The following is a 23,272-nucleotide window of genomic DNA, read 5'->3' as shown; positions in this document are numbered from 1 at the left end:
CTTGATAAATTCAAAAACTTTTCCAGTACTGGAAAAATTAAATGAAAAATGACAAGGCTTTGTGGGCAAGGAGGCTGGAACCTCGAATGACCAGGGCAGTGTGGCTCAAAGATCAATACATCTTATTGTTTCCCAGGGTGACCAGACGTCCCGGTTTGGCCGGGATTGTCCCGGTTTCAAGCTGCGTGTCCCAAGTCCCGACAAATATCTCTAAAAACACTAATATGTCCCGGTTTTTGCCAGAATTACAATATTAGTATCTGTTTTCAGTGGTTGAAACAGGACAGGAATTTACAGCGGGCAGGTCAAAAATGAAATCATTGCGGGTGCGGGCAGGAGTGGTCAGAAATCAAGCGGGAGCGGGCGGTAATGGGATTAAAAAATCAGTCCCGCGCAGACCTCTACTTTGAGGGTCCAGGTTTTAGGCAACAGCGGTTCGCGTCCCGGTTTGAGCGGCTGAAAAAATGGTCACCATATTGTTTCCCCATCAGTTCAACCTGTTGACCGAGTACAGCTGTGTATGTCTGTGTGCATCAAGCTAATAAGTTGTCATAACTTCATCAACCCCCCCAGTACATTACTGACCTGGCAGAAGGCGAAGTTGACGCAGCGCCAGCCCCTGAAGACGTAGTATCCCGGAGGACACTTCTCCACACAGGTGTCTCCGTGCTGGAGGTTCCTGCAGGCCACACAGCTGCTGGCGTTGCCCACCTCTCCGCAGCCGCCCAGACACTGGTCATGGCAGCACTGGCCCTGGTGGGTACACGCTCCGTGCTTACAGTTCTCCGTGCACACTGGAAGAGAGAGGAGAGAGAGAAGGGGTGTTAGAAAAAAAGTGGTTTATTCTGCCCAAAAGGTTTACATATGCCTGTTCAGACCCGTCACGATTATTACATAATCGTCTAATCGCAATTATTTGACATAATCGCAATTATTTTGACATAATCGTCAAAATCGTTTCCATGTTGAAAAATGGTTCATATATTTTCAAACATTTTCAAAGTAGTGGAAATAGCAGATCTACAAGCTCACAGCGCATCGCAATGCAACGCATTGTGAGCTTGTAGATCAGCTATTTCCACTATCAATGTTCTTTTAAAGTATAAAGTTGTCAAATTATGTCAGCCATTTCTTTGTATATTTGGGTTATGTGTCATATCTGCAACTTCAAAGCCTAAAATCCAAACAGAAATGTAATTGCCAACGACAAAAAACACAATTAAATCGTTAATCGCAATTATTTGAGTTACAGTTAATCGTCATGTAAGATGTCATAATCGTGACAGCCCTATGCCTGTTCATTATTTCTTTTGTCCAAATCTGAAAAGCAATAAAAGTATCAATCACAAAAAAAAAGGTGGTTTGGATAAGAGTGCAAGTCCACAGCACAGTTGCTATAGCATTCCATTCAAAGCCATTGAAAAGTCAGCATCTATCATCCATCCATAAGAAAGTTCACGTCACAAACTGAATGTCGCATCCACTCTGGGAACTGGGACGGTATAACCGAGGCTGACCCAAAGTCAACTACACACCTCTCCCAAACCGTTTGCTGCTTTGACAGCACTCAAACTAAACTAAACTAAATTAAAACAAAACTAAACAGCCTCGAGGCACAGACGGGGACAGAAGGCAGGGCCAGGGGGTCTGTACGTTCCGGTCCCTCGGTCTCTCTCTGCCCCGTTCCACCTCTCTAAGAAAGGAACGCAACGCATCACAAAACATAACAGGAAGGGGGTGGGCAGAGAGAAAACTCTCGGGGACAAAATGACCAGAGTGACGACTCGCACAAACTGAAGAGGAGAACTGGATTGTATTACCCCATTCAGAACGGGTACACATTATTGTGTATCGTTATTTTTATGCTTTAACTATTGAAAAATAGCAGATCTACAAGCTCACAGCGCGGCACCGAGTGCCGCGCTGCGAGCTTGTAGATCTGCTATTTTTGAAAAATCGTGAAAATTAGAATTTTGACCAGATTCTATAAGTGTCTTTTGAATCCTTCTAAGATTCTTTGAAAAACCTATGTTTCTGTGTCAGCAATCTGGCCAGCCGTCGTCAAAGAAAAGGTCCTTTTCACTTAACTGGAGCTCAGTTAGTCTGTTCTTGAGAGACTACTACTGTATGTCAGTGGTTCTCAAACCTTTTCATGTGAAGGACCCCCAAAATGATATTTATTTGGCCACAGACCCGCATCTCAAATATTTAGTTCCAGGGACCCCCCAGAAGCAAATTTTGAGTTACAAATGATCGCTTTGAAAATACATGTATTCAAAGATTTGCACACATTTTCACGACTTTTTCAAAAATAGCAGATCTAAGCTCACAGAGCTTGTATATCTGCTATTTTTCACTGGTTAAAGCATTCAATAATTCTAGGCCTAAGAGGAAAGCAGGGAAGAGCAGCAAGCAAAGCTTGTTTTTTTTAGCAAAGTGGTTAAGGAAAAAAAAACTAAATCTGAATTTGACAAAAACATCTCTATAAAACATAATAGCATACGACATAATAGAATACAACATGACAAAATACACAGAGCTATAATTGTAAAACAAGTCAACCGATAAACAAAACAAAACAGACTAACTTTATTAAGCTGACCAAAGCAAAACTTCTGAATCTAGTCTATGGAATTTCTTAAGGGCCTTGTACAGTAGGTTACTCACTATTAACGACCTACAATTACCTTCAAACACTTGAAGGTAATCAAACACTTATCACCTTGATAGAGGGGCCAAAAGAGACTTGGATATCCACCAGATATTAGGCTACTCTGTGTCACATACCTAGCCTTGGGCTGATTGGTCAGCTGCTAAATCAGCCGTGCCACTGCACGCTGAACAGCAGAAATTGCTGAATCAGCTCAATTTATTCCATTTAAGTGTTAAATAAATGCCATTTAGGACAGAGCTTCCCAAACAGTCTATTTTCACTACTTCTTAAAGGTTTTTATATTAGATTTCCAGAATTTCTTTAACTAAAAAATATGTATTTGTGAAATTCTTTTGGAAAAAAATTTAGAAGATTTTTTTTGTTTTTTTGTATCTTTTGAAATAATCGATTTTTTAATGTAGTAAACAAAAACAAATATATATATTTACTCATGTTGAGACGAATACAAATGTGTCCACGACCCAAAGATGAGTCCCGACCCACTGTCTGGGAACCACTGTTTGAGGCTATGTGAAGGCATAGCTACAGTATATAATAAGAAAAGGCAATGTCCGCACACGATATAATACCCTCCCGTCTTTACTTGTATTATTTCTCAACCAAACAACAGCATTTCACCCGGCAGGCAATAATATATCCACGTCGTAGTAGACGAGGGCTTATTCAGTTGAATAACAAACACTGCCGAATGCTAATCTTTCCCAGACAGACCCTGACCTTTTACCTGGCTGGACTGACTGACCAGACAGCCAGCAGGGAGCAGGATGGGAGAGGAATCAGGCCATCGGCTAAATGCTGGCCAACTGCTGTGTTTGTCTTTCTGTAAGCGGTACAACTCTTCTGATCTGACCGTCTGCTACTGGACTGCAGGGCTTTTCAACAGAGGTGGAAAAAGTGCTCACATTTTGTACTTAAAAGTATCAATACTGCACTGTAGATGTACTCCGTTAGGGTGCCCTCACACCAAAATACCTAGAGTGGAATCCGCCAATGCATTTCAATGAGAAAGGAGATTTTTTTGTAGAAATCCTCTACTGGCAAAAAACGCTCCATTCTCATTGAAATGCATTGGCGGATTCCACTCTAGGTATTTTGGTGTGAGGGCACCCTTACAAGTAAATGTCCGAGAGAATTCGGTACTCAATTATTAAGAAGGACGATCTCTTTATGAAAATATGGCAGCCTCTGCTGGATAGGTGGTCAGTCTCCTGTGACAGAGCCCGTGACCGGGGTGTCCCCTCAAATGCCTGAGAACAGTCTGGGTTTTATTTCCCTGAATCCCGCTTATATTATTAGCTAAGGTTTTCTTTCCTGGATGCTGTCAACAACTACTTTTACTCTTATTGTTCTCTCTTTGGCTGATTTTTTTGTCTTTTTGTTTTGGTCTGTCTTTGTCTTTTTGTCTGTTTTTTCTTGTGTTTCCTATGTAAAAGGGGAAACTGACTTTTTGACCTGTGTTGTACTTTGCTACTTACCCCCAATAAAAACTATATTAAAATAACAAGTAAATGTCCAGAATTCAAAATGTACTTGAGTAAAAGTATGAAAGTATTGCCATTAAAATGTACTTAAAGTACCAAAAGTAAAAGTACTAAATGTTTGAAAATAGCAGATCTACAAGCTCACAACGCGTCGCATCGCGACGGGTTGTGAGCTTGTAGATCAGCTATTTTCAAATAGCCAAGGTATAAAACAGGGGTATGTGTGTGTGTTTTATAATATTATAATTTGTATCTGCAAAGTAACTAGTAACTAAAGTTTAAAAAAAAAAATGAGTGGAGTAAAAAGTACAATATTTGGATTCAAGATGTAGTGGAGTAGAAGTCAAAGCGCTGGAAACTGGAAATACTCAAGTAAAGTACAAATAACTCACTGGAGTTTATCTGGGCAAAAAGAACCAAAATACGGGGCGCCCGCTGGCCTAGTGGTCAAGGCGCATACCACATATTAGGCTATGATGCCTGCTGGCGTTGCCGGTTTGATCCCCGATCCGGACGGGGGGGGATCACCAAAAATAGCCGATCTACAAGCTCACAGCGTTGTGAGCTTGTAGATCCAGCTATTTTTGGTAAAAGAGTTGGCCGTAGATGGAAAAAGAACTCATCAAGTACAGTGCAAACCAGGCCTGTTTGACTAAGCACAGTGAAGTGATATTGGTGTAGTGATATGGATGAATTCCAAATATTATCAGATTATTCTGCGGCACACCTGGACTGGCATCACGGCACCCTAGGGTGCCCCGTCACCCACTTTGGGAAACCCTGCTGTACTGTATATCGTCGTTGTCGGGTGGAATCCTCGTATCTCCAAGTTTCAAATTTGTACATTCTTTCGAAAGTAAAGCCCTGCTTCATCATACAAGGCCGTCACACAAACGTAGTGAAAACAGCAGATCTACAAGCACACAACGCCTCGCGGTGCGAGGCGTTGTGTGCTTGTAGATCGGCTGTTTTCACTAGTTTAAATCATTTTTTAAAATGATGAATGCAAAACGAACTGTTTGGACATACAAGGTTTTCAACCGACAACGACGATATGTGACCTCTTAATACCGGGACTGCACTCCCAACCTTCAATTAAAATATGTCTAGTAATTATTTTTCTTTCTAACAAGGCCACACTTTAATCCACATGACCAGAGACGGATTTTAAAGTTCAGAGAATATCGGAACGTCGTCCAACTTGGACTCCCTGTTGGCTTCTCCTGTCTGTGACCCTTGAAATAATAACCATTCTCTGGCACCGTGCCCCTCGTTACACTGTCAGCTTAGACAGTATCACGCAGAGAGAAAGCACCACCTCCACTATGCTAGAGTAGAGGTGCAATGAACGTGCAAATTATATCTAATACTGCCCACCAGTCCTTTCCAATTCACAAGAGGCCATGCTGTATAGCAGGGTTCCCCAATAGGCGGCCCGCGGGCCGCAACCCCAGTATTGGTGAGCAGCGACAACACTAGTATAACGTCGTTGTCGGGTGGAAACCTCTGTCTCCAAATGTGTACGTTCTTTCACAAAGTAAAGCCCTGCTTCATCACACAAGGCCGTCACACAAATGTAGTGAAAACAGCGTTGTGTGCTTGTAGATCGGCTGTTTTCACTAGTTTAAATCATTTTTAAAATGATACATGAAAAACAAAGGGTTTTGGACATACAAGGTTTTCACCCGACAAAGACGATATCTGAACTGTCGCTGGAGTAGCGGGAACGCCACCGTCGCCCCCCCTGCAATGTTGTGGCCCTCGGCTTGGTACCCTAGACATAATTCGGCCCTTGGGGAAAACTAATTGGGGAACCCTGCTGTATAGCCTCTTCTTATACAATGTACAATGTGCGTCAGTACAATGCGCGACATGTACATACCCAGAACATAAGCTTTATTGCAAAAAACGTATTATCAAATGTTACTTAATACAAATGCAACACAATAAAACAAGGTTACCACGGCACCAGGCTTCATAACTTTCAATGCAACTGCAATGTTTGGCCTTAACATGCAAGTTATTTGGGCAATATGATGCTGCATTAGGCCTGGGGGGAATATGCACCGACAGGCACGTGCACATCACAGGGGGCTTGAGCCCCTGTCCTTTTACCCGTCTGTAAAAACTAAGTGCCCTCTCCAGACCATGAATGCAGTTTTTTTTCACTATGGTGAAAGAAATGCAAATGGCCTCTTTCCATGCCATACCTGAAGGCAGCATTCAAGAGAATTGTCTTGTCCAAACTCTCCTGAACGTGAATGCAGCATCTTATGTTGAAAGAATTGCCCTTTCTGTGTAGAAATCCATGCCGTTACGCCATATATCCAGTATTGCCTTGATTATGCTTAGCTCAGTGTGGTATCAAGCACAGAAAATAGCCGACCTCCAAGCTTGGAGGTCTGCTATTATATTTTCACCAAAAGGCCCTTTTAGACATTCCAGTCCCTGCCTCTCTAACATTCTCTGCACGTCCCTGTGCACAGATGTGTTACAGAGCTATAGAGTAATATAATATCGTCGTTGTCGGGTGGAAACCTCGTATCTCCAAGTTTCAAATTTGTACGTTCTTTCGCAAAGTGAAGCCTTGCTTCATCGTACAAGGCCGTCACACAAAAGTAGTGAAAACAGCCGATCTACAAGCACACAACGCCTCGCGGTGCGAGGCGTTGTGTGCTTGTAGATCGGCTGTTTTCACTAGTTTAAATCATTTTTAAAATGATAAATGCAAAATGAACGGTTTTGGACATACAAGGTTTCCACCCGACAACGACGATATGACTATTATACTGAACTGGTGACTATACTAATTACTTTCATGTGATTGTCTAAACTTTCTCAACATCACTACTGTGTTCCACGTGGCAAATCCCACCCATCTATTACTCTGAGAGCAGGCAAAAAGAACGCCAAGAATGATTACTAATACTATTTCAACCATTCCAGTCATTGATGGATGGATTTAAGATCCATGCAGACCTACATGGCAATTACTTCAAAGTTAATCTCCAAACAAATCAAACCAAGCAAACGAAGCTGTTGCCACTGAAAACCTGGGGAGGAAGAGAGTGCATGTGAATGCACCACTGAAACCTTAAACCCCAACATCCATATTCTGGGGAAACTTTTACACAAAACAGCAGATCTACAAGCTTACAACGCGCAGCAAACACGGGCGTTGTAAGCTTATAGATCTATTTTCAGCAAAGATATTAATGTATACACTAGCATAGAGACACGGGATGGGACGATACGAACATTTCACATCACGATTATTGTGACAAAAGAAATCGCGATTTACGACATTATCGCGATAATCAAAATCCATTATCCTGGGGCGGAACATTTGCCAAAAAATAGCAGATCTACAAGTTCACAACGCGTCGCAACGTAACGCATTTTGAGCTTGTAGATCGGCAATTTTTTGGCAAAGACATTTGATAGAGAGTGAAAAAAAGACTATGAAGTATGTACATTATACCTTATTATAGAGGGTTTGAGTGGTACCGGATATGCAGCTCAGCAAATAAAAGGTGAATTGATCCCAGTGCATGACGGAGGACGGATATCACGATAAATTAAATCTCCACGATACGATTATCGCAAGTGTTTTTATCACGATAAATGATAATATCGCGTATTGTCCCATCCATAATAGATTCTCTGGCTCAACAACATATGGGCTTTAAGTGAGTTGAGCAGTGTGTGCTAGCTTCCAAGGGATACCACCACCTCTGTGAGGGCATCACATGGGGACTCACCATAGAGTTATAAGAAGAATAGAGAGGACACCAATATCCCCCGCCCGTCCACTTGCATTGAGTTGCTCACCCAGCGCATGAGGCGTTTTCACCCCTTCTTCCGGGTAGTAAAACCGTGACGTATAGTGGGGCCTATGTGACGCATTTTGCGTCATAGTTTGTGTTCATGGACGCGCTGGGGCTCCAATTCATGAACGAGCACTTCCGGTATGAACGCGCGTCAATACAAAGAAAGCCTAGATGCGCGTTCATGTTTCTGGCCCCAACTGCAGTACCTCAAAACGGCCACCATGTCCATGGCGCTTCAGAGCTCACCCAAGGTTCTGGGGGCTTGGGACCATAGAGTGTATATATAATAGAGAGCGGACAGCCCCGCCCGCAGCCATTCACTTCAATGCAAGTGCTCAGTGGCGTTTTGAAGCATGCGGAAGTAGCTGAATCCAGGTGCATTCTGGGGTAAATTGCCAAAATGTTTGACGTCGAGACTTAATGACATCACGAACGACGTAGACGTCCATTGAACCCTATTGTAGATCCCAGTGGCGCGCTCTTATGCTCGTGCTTTTATGTTTCACCCCGCCTGAAATTACAGCTTTGGCCAGTAGGGCGGCCGCTTCAATGTTTACAAGCCGTTCTGGGGGCTTGCTTGGGACTCACTGCCAGGGAAACTAGGACCCCTCCCCCTGCACAGGAGGGCTGCCTATCGCACTGCCTGAGCAAAAGTATAGACAGGACAGACAGGGCTATGGAAAGAAGAGGGGGAGAGAAGGAGGCTGAAGGAAATGAAAGAGCGATGAAGAAAGGGAGGACAGGGGTGAAACACTCCACAAGAGAGAGGGAACAGCTAATGCAGAAAAAACACCACCTCCGACCTTATACCACGGTTCATGCGGGGGTCTCTCTCCCTCCCTCTCTCTCTCTCTCTCTCTCTCTCCCTCTCTCTCTCTCCCTCTCTCCAATACATTTTCTTTACTCTGAGCAGCACACCTCCCCTCACAATCACACTGTCTCCCTTCCGTGCGCAGATACACACAAATATGCACTTTACACAGCGTGCACACGCTGGAAAAAAATGCATAGCTCTGTTCCCTCCCGTCTCCAGTCCCTCCTCCCCCCTCCCTGCTGTCTGCCGTGTGCGTGTTCATGTGTGTGTGTGTGTGTGTGTGTGTGTGTGTGTGTGCGTGTGTAGGATTGGGGGGGGGGGGTGTAGTGGTGTAAAGTAACTAAGTACATTTACTTAAGTACTGTACTTTAAGTACAATTTAGAGGTATTTGTACTTGAGTATTTTGAATGTCCAGTACTTTTACGTCTACTCCACTCCATCTCGTATCCAAATATTGTACTTTTACTCCACTACATTTATTTGAAAACTTTAGTTACAAGCTACTTTGCAGATATTAAATTATAATATTATAAAACATACGTAAAACACTTTAGCCATATTTTATACCTTGGCTATTTGAAAATAGCAGATCTACAAGCTCACAACGTGTCGCATTGCGACGCGTTGTGAGCTGGTAGATCAGCTATTTTCAAACATTTTGTACTTTTACTTTTGTTTCTTTTGATGCCAATATACTTTCACACTTTTACTCAAGTACATTTTGAATTCCAGACTTTTACTTGTAACAGAGTATTGCTGTATTGCAGCAATGATACTTTTACTAAATTAAAAAATGTGAGTACTTTTTTCCACCACTGGGGGTGTGTGACGTGTGTGTGTGTGTGTGTGTGTGTGTGTACATGCCGTGACCATGCCGTCGTCACATAACAAGAACAGAGAACAGAGCAGCGTGAGACAGTCAGTCAGAGCCCTGATAGATCCCACCTCCCACTCCCGTTCGGGATCCGCTCCGTGCCGGAGCTTGGCGCCAGCCCTAGATCCACCCTCAGCCTCAGCCAATGTGTTTGCTGGCTGGGGGAAGGCAGCCATTCAATGGCCTCTCCTCCATGTCGGGGAAGAGGGACTCGCGGGGTTAACCCTGGCTGCGCTGGGGCAGACAAGGGGCAGACACACACGCAGCCCAGGAGCCAGGGAGGGAAGCTGCTGCTACTGCTGCTGCTGTTGCTGTTTGGGATGAACTGCTGGCTCATATAGCCATGGAAATGAATGGTGCATTGGTGTACTGCTAACAGTGTTCATTCTGTCCACTAAGACTAAAAGACAACACAGTTTTGATATTTTGTCGATAAGACTATAGACAAAACAATTTCAGAAGACTAAGACTGTTATTTGTGTTAATCAAAAGACTAAGTCTAAGACTAATGGCTGTAAAAATTTACACTGGTATGTAACTGCAATGAAATTAAAGTCAAATACATATTTTATGTATGGTTTTAGTTTGACCAAGTAACAGGCAGTAGAAGACAATGACTTGTTCATGTTGTTATGTGGTTATATTTAGCCCAAAAGATTTAAAAGACGGCTGGCTCTTATTCCGTTCAATCATTTGCAGTTCTTACAAGGCTTTTTATTTGTATGTGTATTTACTCCTCTCCCTGCCCTAGTCTCTCAGCAGGCTGTAGTACAGTACAGCACTACCACTGCAGCATTACTAGTACTCCCTATTCTGCTCACGCTGGAGCAGGGGCTACGCTACGCTAGCTAGCGCCTCTGCCAAAACACTACGCTACACTACTTATTCATTCATCTGCTTCACCTCCTCCTCCTCCTCCCTTCTTCTCATCGCTCCTTCCTCCTCCTGCTCTCCTCTCCCTCGCCTCAGCCGGCCCTGCACCACTATCTGTCTGTCCGTCCATCCATCTATCTATCTATCTATCTATCTATCTATCTATCTGTCTATCTATCTATCTATCTATCTATCTATCTATCCATCCATCCATCCGTCTGCGTCGCTGCCTGCCTGCCTTGCTTTTTCTAGGCCAGTGCCCCTCCCACTTTCATTCATACAACGCCTTGTTTTGTTTTCATGCTGTGTGGAGAGGGGGGTGGAGGGAGGGAGGGAGGGGTGGAGGGAAACGGATGGATGGGGCGATGAAATCACCCGCCCGCTTCCACAACAAGAGCTGAGAGGAGGAAGTAGTATCCTGGACCTCTCTCTCTCTCTCTCTCTCTCTCTCTCTCTCTCTCTCTCTCTCTCTCTCTCTCTCTCTCTCTCTCTCTAAGTCACTATTCGATGTTATTCACCAAAGTCGAATATTTGCTTATTTATTTTTATTGTTTTCTCTTTAATAAAAATATAGTTTATAAAGCTTGGCTAGATAGGAAGTCATAAGAATGAGTGAATGCTCCTGGTGAATGAATTTGTTAATGCTCTATACCAGGGATTCTCAAACCTTTTTAGGCCGTGACCCTCAAAATAAACATATTTGAACTGGGGACCCCCCACCCTGACAAGCACTTGGAATTGTAGGTATTACATTTAATTGCCAAATCTGCCAAAGCAGAAGTGCACCGAGTACAATACAACCAATCAATATAATACAATCAAAATAAAATATGTACAATTGAAAGGGGTGGAACGGTTTTCATGTAGAGATTACTCGATGCAGACAGTGCTAGGAATGTATACACCAGGATCAGTAGTCTCTCTCTCGCACGCGCGCACACGCACACACACACACACACACACACACACACACACACACACACACACACACACACACACACACACACACACACACACACACACACACCTACACCTTATACGAGTCAATAACCCACTAGCTGCTTCCCAAAACAACATCAGGTTCCAGTATGGATTTTAAATGCAAGCCTGATCAAAGGTGTCTGGTGTTTACCTTTCATTTGGCCACTGTAGTAAAAAAAGAAAAAAAAACAAGGATCCTGGCTGCTTTAGTCCCCAGGGAAGGAACAGCCAGGGAGCCAATAGGAAGCAGCCACACACGGCAACACTTCCTGCTCTTACACATAAAACCTCCCCTTTAATTGGCACTGCTGTCTATGGGCAAAACACTGGGAACAATAACAAACACGTTTTCTTCTTTTTTACCCCAGAGCCATTTACTCAGGAGCACACGCACACGTTGATGCGCCCTCTTGCACGTGCACACACACACACACACACACACACGCACACACGCACGTGCACTTACTAACACAGACACACTCTGCAGCCAGATTCACGTTTACTATATTTGGCCACTGTGGGAGTTCTGTTCCGAGCTTCAAAAGCTTTACTATAAATGCTTCTAGAGATCTGATGCAAGACATTCACCGCCCTGAGACAGCAGAGAGAGAGAGAGAGAGAGAGAGAGAGAGAGAGAGAGAGAGAACTGAGCTGTAAACAAAAACAGACCGATTCCTGGGAGCGAGAGGGACGGAGGAAGAGTGAGAAGTTCTGAGAACCATACCTAAAGAAGAAAGGAGTTCCTACCAAAATGTTCCCTTTGAAAATTCACTATCCTTTTTTTCATTGGCATTCACGACGCGTTGCGCTGATCACAGCTGGCCAACAGGACAGCCCCGTAACGATGTGCGCTGCAGGTCGCAGCTCAATTAGGACAGGCTCGTAACGAGGTGCTCTGGCCAGTGACTGAAGCAATGCGTTGGCAATTTAAACGCATGTTTTCTCATGCCAATAAAGCTCCTCTGAATTGACTGAAGCAAGACCGTGTGTGTGTGTGTGTGTGTGTGTGGGGAATCTGTGGATGTTGTCCAGGCCTGGCGTAAGAGATGTAGAATGATGTGTACACGGAGAGTCCTTTTCACCATGTCTAACAGCCACTCCCTCGCTGGGTTATTGACACACAGATAAAGAGCAGCCATTATGCAAGCAAGCTTCCAAACACAGGCAGCAGGGGAACCTGAACGGTGTGTGTGATGTGTGTGTGTGTGTGTGTGTGCGTGCGTGCGTGCGTGCGTGCGTGCGTGCGTGCGTGCGCGCGTGCGCGCGTGCGCGCGTGTGCGCGTGTGAGGCAAAGCAAAAACAGAGGTGGAGAGCTAGAGGCATCAAGGGAAATAGTGTGTTGAGTTAGGGGCAAGAGTTAATCGATCTAATCAAATTCATATTTAAGACTAAATAATTATTGATATAAATAAAACCATTTTTGTGGAATAAAATATAATAGTTTACTGCAAAACTTGCCTATCTACAACCTCACAACGCACCACATTTTGACACGTTGTGAGCTGTAGATCATCTATTTTGCATATAGATATAGTCCACTCAATAAAGTGCTAGGTCAAAAGTCCAAAACAATAATGTCCTCACAGTGTGCACAGCCGCACACTGGATCATGCTCCAAAATGTTTACATTTAATTGGCTTCTCTCATAATTTTTGAGCCTCAACGGCTATTCATCAAGATAGGCTGACATTAAAAAAAACATGGTTTTCAATGATTCGATCAAAACTAAAATAAAATCTTAAAACCAAATGGCAGCAGTAAAATAGGTATATATATATATATTGTGTATGTATAACGTGTTGCTGCTGTGATTGAGGCGTTTTATTGTGGAGACGAGTAGCCTCCAGCCCCGGAGCCGCTTGACTTGGTGAGAATGAAGGGATGGGAGAGGAGAGGTACAAACAGCCTGCAGCCAAGACATCCTAAACAACATCTCTTCTGCCATCCTGCACGCACACACGCACGCACGCATGCACGCGCACACACACGCACAGATGTCTCTGCGTCCGAGCAGGGTATACGTAGCTCGTAGTGAAGCTACTGTGCTCTTTTTATGCCTTGCTTAAAGTTCTTCATTCTCAGCAGTTCTGCGGTTTGTTGGCAGAAAAACAAAAAAGTAAAGAATATGTGAAAGATACATAAGACATGGATCCTCCCCTCATCACTGACGGACGACATGCAAAAACATGTGTTTCCATTTATCTCAGTGACAATCTAAATATATGGTGCTTGGATGGGAAGTGGCGTGTGCGTGTGTACGTGTGTGCGTGTGTGTGTGCGTGTGTGTGTGTGTGTGTGCGCGTGCGCGCCACCTCCTCCCTGCTAGCTAGCATGTCCCTCTCCAGCTTATCTTTCTATCAAACATGAATGAGACACAGAAGTGCATCATAAGCATAGAACCATCATATTTTCTTCATTTTGAGGAAAATGGAGATGGGGACCACTCCTAGCAACAAGCAACACACTGTGTGACACACTAACACAGAAACGTATTTAACTGCTTCCTGGCAACAAGGCAACGACCATGCCAAGGCTACAAACACAGTAGAATACTCTGTGTTGAATTAGTCATTTGTTAACACTGAGAGTGTATGAGTGCGTAGGCGGCGTTACCGTGGGTGGCGCAGCGCTGAAGTACCCGGCCGTAACGAGGAGCACCCTGTCAGATTTACATTATAATTGCAGTTACAGTAGCTCACCCATTCGCTCGCTCGGACAAGCTGTCCGCTCGTTGGTGGGGAGCGCGCCCGTAGTAGCCCGTATAGCACGCTCCCATACACATGCAAATGTAGAGGCTTTGTCTTCACCCATGGCAGGTGATAAGATTCACGCTGCCAATAAGTAAGTGCAGAGGACAATGTTACTGAAAATGTACTCTGGGAGAACAGGTCTACAAGCCCGCAACACGTGCAACTTTGCGCTCGAGTCGGGTTTAGCACCCAGCCGGTGGCACGAAGAAAAGTCAGTGTCTATGTATGAGTGTAACTGACATGTGTATTTGAGTTAAAACACTCAATATATAATGTTCTTGCCACGAGACGGCTAAAAGCTTCCCCTGTAGAACTTCTCTGAACGTTGTTGATGAGGTCAGAGCAGGCTGTCCTTTCACTGTGTATTATGATGTCATAGAACTGTACATTCTGTCACTGTAGTATGATGTCATAGGACTGTACGTTCTGTCACTGTGTGGTATGATGTCATAGGACTGCCACAGTGTGGGAACTCCCAGGGAAAGGCGAGACGAGGATTCCTGAGTGCAATCACCATCTCCTCTCATTTCTGTCAGATCCATTTCTATAAACCTGATGAGCTCAACTGTCACCAACACAATGATGGGCCTGACGCCCTGGGGTGTCTTCTTACACCGTGTGTGTGTGTGTGTGTGTGTGTGTGTGTGTGTGTGTGTGTGTGTGTGTGTGTGTGTGTGTGTGTGTGAATGACCTGTGAATGACTCACACACTGACGCTCAAATCCTTGACAGGATAAACGTTTGGACGAGACATTTTATCTGGTATCTTAGGGGCAACCTCCTCTGTTATGATGCAAAAACATGTGTAATGTCTGGATGAGTTACTGTGCCACAACACTCCTGCTCTCATCCATCCAGTGTTGTTTCTGACAGCGCATTTTGATTTAGTTTTAGTCATAATTTAGTCACCTGAAAAGTTTTAGTTTTAGTCTAGTTTTAGTTGACTGAATATCATAAGATTTTAGGCGACTAAATCTACAGTTGATTTAGTCGACTAAAATGTATTTTGGCGGTGCCTTGATGGCATCGTAATGACTGATTTTACACTTGGTTGCGTGCTGAAAATAGCTGATCTATATTCACGTTGCGACGCGTTGTGAGCTTGTAGATCGGCTATTTTCAGCATGCAACACTGGATAGCAACCAAAAATAAAATGACTCTCTTCCCTCCCCAACATTTTAGTCTATTTTTTATTGTGTTGACGAAATTGTCAATATATTTAGTATAGTCATTACAGCTTAGTTTTTATTTCGTTTTTCGTCAGTGAAAAAAACGCAGTCGACAAACATTTTTCGTCATAGTTTTAGTCGACAAAATCAACATTGCTTCAATCACACCTGCTCACAGTGATCAAGTGATCACCTGATCGAGTACGGTAGAGCTAAAAATTATTCAACCCCCTCTGCAGATCTGGTTTATTGGCTAAATTCACAAACTGACGACTGAACGAAATAAATCAATCATACAAGAACAATGTTCAGCTCAACAAAAGTAACATTAGTTTTTTGTTTTTTTTTCCCAATTTCAATGCCAAATGCCACTTTCAACGCCACTTTCACTTTCAATTATTCAACTCTTAAATACACCAGAAAACACCTGTAATCAACTGCAATCGACATGGATCAGATGTGCAATCTGGCCTGACTAGAAGTTCAGAGAAGAGATTATTGCCTTGTACAAAAGAGGAAAAGGATATAAAACAATTACAAAGACACTGAATGTTCCAAAAAGTAAAGTTTTGAGCATAGTTCACAAGTCAAAGGAACAGTGGCTACACTAATGAACAAATTTGTCAAAGGGGGTTGAATAATTTCGAGCACAACTGCGTGCGTTCCCATGCGTGCGCAGCAACCTAACTTGCTTTTTTGTTTGCACATGATGAACACTTAGGGCCCTATTTTTTGTCCATGCCTTACCCCTTTATCCCTAAACTTTCTTACCGTTTTGAAAAACATTTTTTAAATTGTCAACGTGTCTCGGCTATTTGAAGTATTGTAAAATGTTTTTTCAAAATAGTTAAAAAAAAAAGGCAAAGAAGTCTAGGGATAAGATAAGGGTATCCCCCCCCCCTTATCTTAGGCATGGAAAAATAAAGCTGATACAGTACACAAACACTGTCTGAGCAAACGCATACAAGGGTGTGTGTGTGTGTGTGTAGTCATACTCCAGTACATAGTACAGAGAACATACTTCATGTTCTACGTATAGAAATGACTCATCAGGAAAAGTTCCTCGCTGCCGAGAATGATGGCAACATACACTAGAGTCAACACGTCGCTTCGCACCGCGTTGTGAGCTATTTTCACTACTTCTAATTTCTAATTTATAGGATTTCCTTGATTTTTCTTTGATTTCCTCATGAAATTATTGCAAAGATCATTGAATTTAGTTTTCAGTTCATTAAAATCTTAGCTTTTTTGGGGGAATATTTTGAATATTGAAATAATTAAAAACAAAATGTAGGAAACGAAAAAGTAAGGGACCCAATACAAATGTGTCCACGATCCACAAATGGTCTTGGGGAACCAGTGGTCTAGGACAATCCAAAACCATTGGACCCAAAAAATGTGGCGCCAGCCGGGCTCAAACCCATTACCTATACGATCTGAACGGAGGTGTTCCATTCTGTGTGTGCGTGCGTGCGTGCGTGCGTGCGTGTGTCCTGTTGGCTAAACGATCCTGCTTTTATTGGGTTACTGGAAGTTGGACTGGCCTGAAAGAGACCAGAGCTAGTAACACAAAAGCAAACAGACGTGAACACACAGACGCAGAGGACACGCGTAAACACACAGCTATAAACACCTGCGCACGCACGCACACACGCACACACGCACGCACGCACACGCACACACACACACACACACACACACACACACACACACACACACACACACACTACGCACACAGAGACTTGGGTAAGCAGGTTAGGTTGCTGAAAGGTCATGGAGGGCTGTAGACATCACAGACAACGGTAGAAAATGGCAACGAGCTCCTGACTAGATTTGGTTCGATTCTAAGAGATAAAACCTACACTAGGATTGGAAATAACTGATTGTTATGTTTCTCCATTTCCTGAACGCTTTCCGGTTATCCCCCACAGCTACACTACATAAAGTATGTGGTTTGTCCCCACACGTCTCGACATACGTGTATATATAAATCAATTATATAAGTAATCTTCCCACAGAGCGAGACACCCATTTATGTGAACAAGAAAGTTACCAGTTAACCTATTTAGACCTGAAGAAAAAAAAAGTCTTCTAGATTCAAACAGTTTTCTGAAAAACCTATGTCAAGGACCCCCCCTAGAATTATATGTATTTGACCCACGGACCCACTGAAAATATTTAGTTCCAGGGACCAAGAGAATGAAGGATATGCGTTACAAATGTCTGCTTTAAATAAATATATGCATTCAAAGATTTGCACACATTTTCAAGATTTTTCAAAAATAGCAGATCTACAAGATCGCAGCGCGGCACTCGGTGCCGCGCTGTGAGCTTGTATATCTGCTATTTTTCTATAGTTAAAGCATAAAATAATGGTTAAAGTAATAATCCGTTCCCGGTCTAAATATCTTAACAGCAGCAATATAAAGGTGAGAAATACACAGGGAGGAGGCCAGGGCGGAACAATTAAACGGCCTAGCGGAGTACACAATCAATTTATAGACCTCTCTCCAAAGCACCGTACTGTATATTCAGATTGCGTCTGAAAACAACTGCCTCTTTTGTTGGCCTATTCCGTTGAACGCCGCCGTCGACAGACTGTAAAATTGTGAGAATTAATAGCTCCGTGCTAATGGCTATAAAGTGACCTGCAGCATTGTAAGGCAATTAGCTGCATCCACTTTAGAATGGCCCATATTGTACACCGAATCTGTTCCCCCTCTGTTCACTGATGACTACTTCCACAAAAAAGGACGAGGGGGAATATATGTATATATGATGTATATATATCTTGTCACTGTCGGGCAGAAAGCTTGTATCTCCAAGTTTCACATGTGTATGTTCCCCCCCCCGCCCCCCCCCCCCTTAAATTGAAGCCCTCCTTCATACGAAAGTGTCGCACAAAACTAGTGAAAATAGCCGATCTACAAGCACACAACGCCTCGCATCCGTTTCAAACCGCTTTTGAAAGAGCTTCTGGACATACAAGGTTTCCACCCGACAACGAAGATAATATACATGTATATATATATTACGATACAAACATAATTATATACTGTAAAAAAATAATATGTTTTATGGGCAAAGTGCTTCACAAGCGTGGCTCTGCAAATAAACACTAAATAAGTAATCAGTGGAAGGACATCACGTGACTCACCTGCACGCACGCGCGCGCGCGCGCACACACACACACACACACACACACACACACACACACACACACACACACACACACACACACACACACACACACACACACGGCATAAACAAGGCATAACAAACAAGTCTCCTCCCTCGCTTGTCTGTCTGTCTGTCTGTCTGTCCATTCATTGATTTCCCTGTCTGTCTGTCTGTCTGTCTGTCTGTGTACTGGCTACAGGCAACACGTGTGGGGCGCAGCCTGTCGCCATGGAGATTCAGTCCAGACACACACAGCAGTAATTAGCAGCCCTTCTTCCCCCCCCCCCTCCCCTTTTTTTAAGATATGTTTTTGGGCTTTTATGCCTTTATTGATATAGGACAGCAGTAGACTGACAGGATATGGGGGGGAGAGAGAGAGAGAGATGGGGAGTGAGACACGCAGCAAAGGTAGTATCGATCGGGAATCGAACCATCGACACGCTGTCAGGCTACACTGGAGCCTAATACAGCCTATGTGGTACGCGCCTGGACCGGTAGGCCAGCGGGCACCCATTAGCAGCCCTTCTAACGACTCATCTTTTTCTATAACAGGGGTCTTCAACAGGGGGTCCGGGACCCCTAAGGGGTCCTCAGAGTTACTACAAGGGGTCCTCCAAATCTTTGAGTGATAGAAACTTTCCTTTTTTATAATAACAACTTGAACCCTAGCGTACATATTCCGAGAAATTTAGCCAAAAATAGCAGATCTACAAGCTCACAACGCCTCGCAGCGTGAGGCGTTGTGAGCTTGTAGATCTGTTATTTTCAGCAAAAAGATTTGGTGTAAAGGGGAAAAAGAGCATACTAAGTACAGAGTGAAAGGTCAAGTTTATTAAGTATTGACGGTCGTCGGTTCAGGTGGTTAAATATCTGAAAACACACATTGACATGAATCCAAAATACACTGATGATCGTGCTGTCAAACAATTAAACTGTATGGAATCTATTAACAGGTTGTGAGGGTCCCTGCTTCATCGCTCTCTCAACTAAGGAGTCCTTGGCTTGAAAACATTGAAGACCTCTGTTCTATAACATTCCCTTTGTGGTCAATATTATTTGATGTCATATCAACGCCCACATCCATTTCCCTTTGATCCCCTCCCTCCCTTATGTTTCTACCCTGTTCACCCCCCCCCCCCCCCCCCCTCTACCTGCATCCTCCCTGACACCATTCGTCTTGCCCCCCTCCACCCCCTCCCCCAATGTCCCCGGGTCGGTCCATCCCGGGCGTTTAGCGTCTAGCCGCAGGTGACTGATCTGCTCCTAGCAGAAAAGCCACAGCCACTAGATCTCATTACGGAACGCTTGGGGACGGGGCCAAAATCAATACTTCCCCACCGATGATGGGGGCCACCTCTCCACCTCCACCTCTTCCTCATCCGCCTCTCTTCCTCCACCTCCCCGTGCTTCCCCTGTCTGCCCTCCCAAGACGCGCTCTCTCCTCTTCCTCAAACCCCCCCACATGGTGGGACGTTTGTTTTTCCTTCCTCCATTTTCCTTCGCCACCGCTCCAACTAGGAATGGGACGATAGGATAATTTCATATCACGATTATTGTGACAAAAGAAATCAAGATTTACGATATTATCGCGATAATCAAAATTCATTATCCTAGGGCGGAACATTTGCCAAAAAATACAAGCTCACAACGCGTTGCGTTGCAACGCGTTGTGAGCTTGTAGATCGGCTATTTTTTGGCTTTTTGATAGAGAGTGACAAAAAGACTAAATCAAGTATGTATATTATAAGTACCTTTTAACAATAGAGGGTTTAAGTGGTACCGGATGTGCAGCTTGGCAAATAAAAGGTGAATTGATCCCAGTGCATGACGGAGGACGATATCACCATAAATTAAATCTCCACGATACGATTATCGTGAGTGTTTTTTATCACGATAAACGATAATATCGCGTATCGTCCCATCCCTTGCTCCAACATCCTTCTTCTTCCCATCCTCCCCTCCATCTTTCCTCCTCTCCTCCTCCTCCTCCTCCTCGCAGCGCCACATGTTTCATTTTGTCACCGTGCCACCAGCCGCAGCCCCGGCTGCTGGCTGCACTTTTCCTGACACCCAAACACACCCACACACACACACACACACACAAACAAAACAAGGCTGTATGCACCGGCGCACACAAATCGAAACACACTATAAAATAACCCATTTAGACCCGCATCGTGTCACTCTGCCTTGTACTGTATGCTATAACTATTGAAAAAAAGCAGATATACAAGCTCACAGCGCAGCACCGAGTGCAAGTCTTTGATTATATCTTTTTTGAAGCGAACATTTGTAAGTCAAATATTTGCTTCTAATATTTTGAGATGGCGGGTCGGCGGTCAAATACATGTCATTTGAAGAGTCCTTGACATGAAAAAGTTTGAGAACCACTGACATAGAAACATGCGTTTTTCTAAAAAACCTTAGAAGGATTTAGAAGACACTTGTTGAATCGGGTGGAAAAAAAAATCACGATTTAAAAAAAATAGCAGATCTACAAGCTCGCAGCGCTGCACAGAGTGAGCTTGTAGATCTACAATTTTCTAATAGTTAAAGCTTAAAATACTAATACGTAATAATGCGTACCTGGTCTAAATGGGATAAACACTATATCCTTTCACTTACAGTAACATGCATACAAATAAACTCAGAACAAAACAAGACCCATCTCTATACACATACTGCCTCTCACACACAGTGGCAAGGCCAGCTCTGCTGACTGGACAGATTGGTGACAGTGGGGATGTGACGGCGGGAGCGAAACATCCATCTCGGGAACGAGGAGCCTGCATCATCACCAGCCTCATCATCTGCCTTCACAGCACTGCCACTCGCACTGCCACTCGCGCACGCTCACCAAGGCAGGCGGGTTGGCACACAGAGAGGACTTGTAAACATATTTGACGCATGCTGCCTTGCTTGCCTTGTACTGTACTGGTATGTTGTGTCTGCAACAACACAAAGATGGAAGCACGCTCTCGTGTGCTCACAGACGACACTCCCACCACCTGCCCTGCCTAGACCAGTGGGTTCCCAAGCTCTTCAGCTCATGACCCAAAAGAGAAATGAAGACGTTTGCCTTGGGAAAACTAACTGGTGAAAATAAGCAGATCTACAGCAAGCTCACAACGTGTCGCTTCGTGCTCTGAGCTTGTAGATGGGCTATTTTCACTACTTCTTAAACATTTGTGTTCTAATTTATGGAATTTCACTGATTCTTCATGAAATTACCGAAAGAAAATAGAATGTTTTGTCTTTAATTAATGGATTCAGCTTTTTGGGAATATGTTTTTTCACATGTTTTGAAATATAAATAATAACTAAAAGTGAAATGTAGGAAACAAATGATTTAAATGGGTCCACGACCCAGTGTTTGGGAAACAGCGCCCTAGACCAGTGTTTCTCAAATGGGGGTGCTACTGCAGGGGGTACGTGAGAAATAAAAGTAGAAAATGGGAATATATATTCAGTGTTATGGACAATGATAAAACACTCACAGATTTTGTGTGAACCTGCTCATTTGTAAATTGTTAAACCAAATTACACCAACACCTTGATTAGTACAACTGTTATTGAATAGAAAGAAATGTTTATTTGCCATTATGCCGTTTTATTTTGAACATACTGGTATGGGAACTGGACTTTTGATGTACATTTTTCTAAGCAAAATGTTGTAATCAGTGTAGGGGGTACTCGGCTTCAGAAATCAGTATAAGGGGGTACTGAAGCCCAAAAGGTTTGAGAACCCCTGCCCTAGACTAACCTCGCCCACCAGGCTTTCTGAGAGAAAGCCTGGTGTTCGTTCACAACAGGCCGTTTGGTTTCCGCCTAAAGCGCGGAAACCACTAGAAGAAGCGGCGTCGCTTTGATTTGGTTCTCTCCGTTTGTTTCCCAAATCTCTATTAAAATGCTCAAGTAGCCTAGTGTAGTCTTTCCAGTCGCTACGAGTTGGACTAAAAGATGCATATACCAAACATATTTTTCAAAAGCAAAACTACTCCGCATCAAGGACTTTATTAAGGTAGGCCCTAAAGGTATGTCCTTGAGCGCAGGGGAATTATTTTGGGTTAAAACTGTTTCCGGTGGATAGTTCCGGCCAAATTGTAGTCCTTTGAGTACTACAACATGACGTTTTGTGGTTTTCCGCTCCAGACCGGTTACAAGCCCAACAAGAATTGACACATTGTCAATACATAAGCTGGTCACATTTGGGTTAAAAAGGCGGGGACGTTTAACAATGTTACCATAATGCTTTGAATGAGCGTGACAAAGTGAACATATAACTGACTGACTATATTGTGGGATGAAATCTGCAGTAGACGGCTGTGAATTGCTGTAAGTGATGTCATTGTGAGAAAGGACAAATAAGACTTGGACTTGGACTATATGTAGTACAATATCCCAAATCACAGACGATAATTATCCAGTCTAATATCATGATATGGATACAAAAATAATATGAATTAAAAAAGAATTAGGCTATAGATTATAGGTCTACTACTGTAATCTATAACATTTTTAAACATTGCTGTTATAGCTGTGTCATTGTAATAAAGCTGCATGATTATGGCAAAACTTATATTATCAAACAAAATCTTATTTTAATATTTTTTAATAAAAGCTAAAATAAATAAATAAGGTTTCC

The 23,272-nt window shown here is 43.4% G+C and overlaps 1 protein-coding gene across 1 annotated transcript in view; it reads right to left on the bottom strand.

Moving 5' to 3' along the window:
* Window positions 1–23,272, bottom strand: part of insrb (insulin receptor b) — a 196,143-nt gene that overhangs the window by 76,382 nt on the left and 96,489 nt on the right. The window contains 1 exon segment of the mRNA XM_080735499.1: window positions 586–794. Within this exon segment, the coding sequence (XP_080591625.1) occupies window positions 586–794 (209 nt within the window).

The sequence above is a fragment of the Nannobrachium achirus genome, assembly GCF_963921795.1.
Source record: "Nannobrachium achirus genome assembly, chromosome: 1".
In the NCBI taxonomy this organism is placed as follows: domain Eukaryota; kingdom Metazoa; phylum Chordata; class Actinopteri; order Myctophiformes; family Myctophidae; genus Nannobrachium; species Nannobrachium achirus.
Note: the sequence above shows the minus strand (reverse complement) of the source record. Positions and strands in the feature narration are given on the sequence as shown.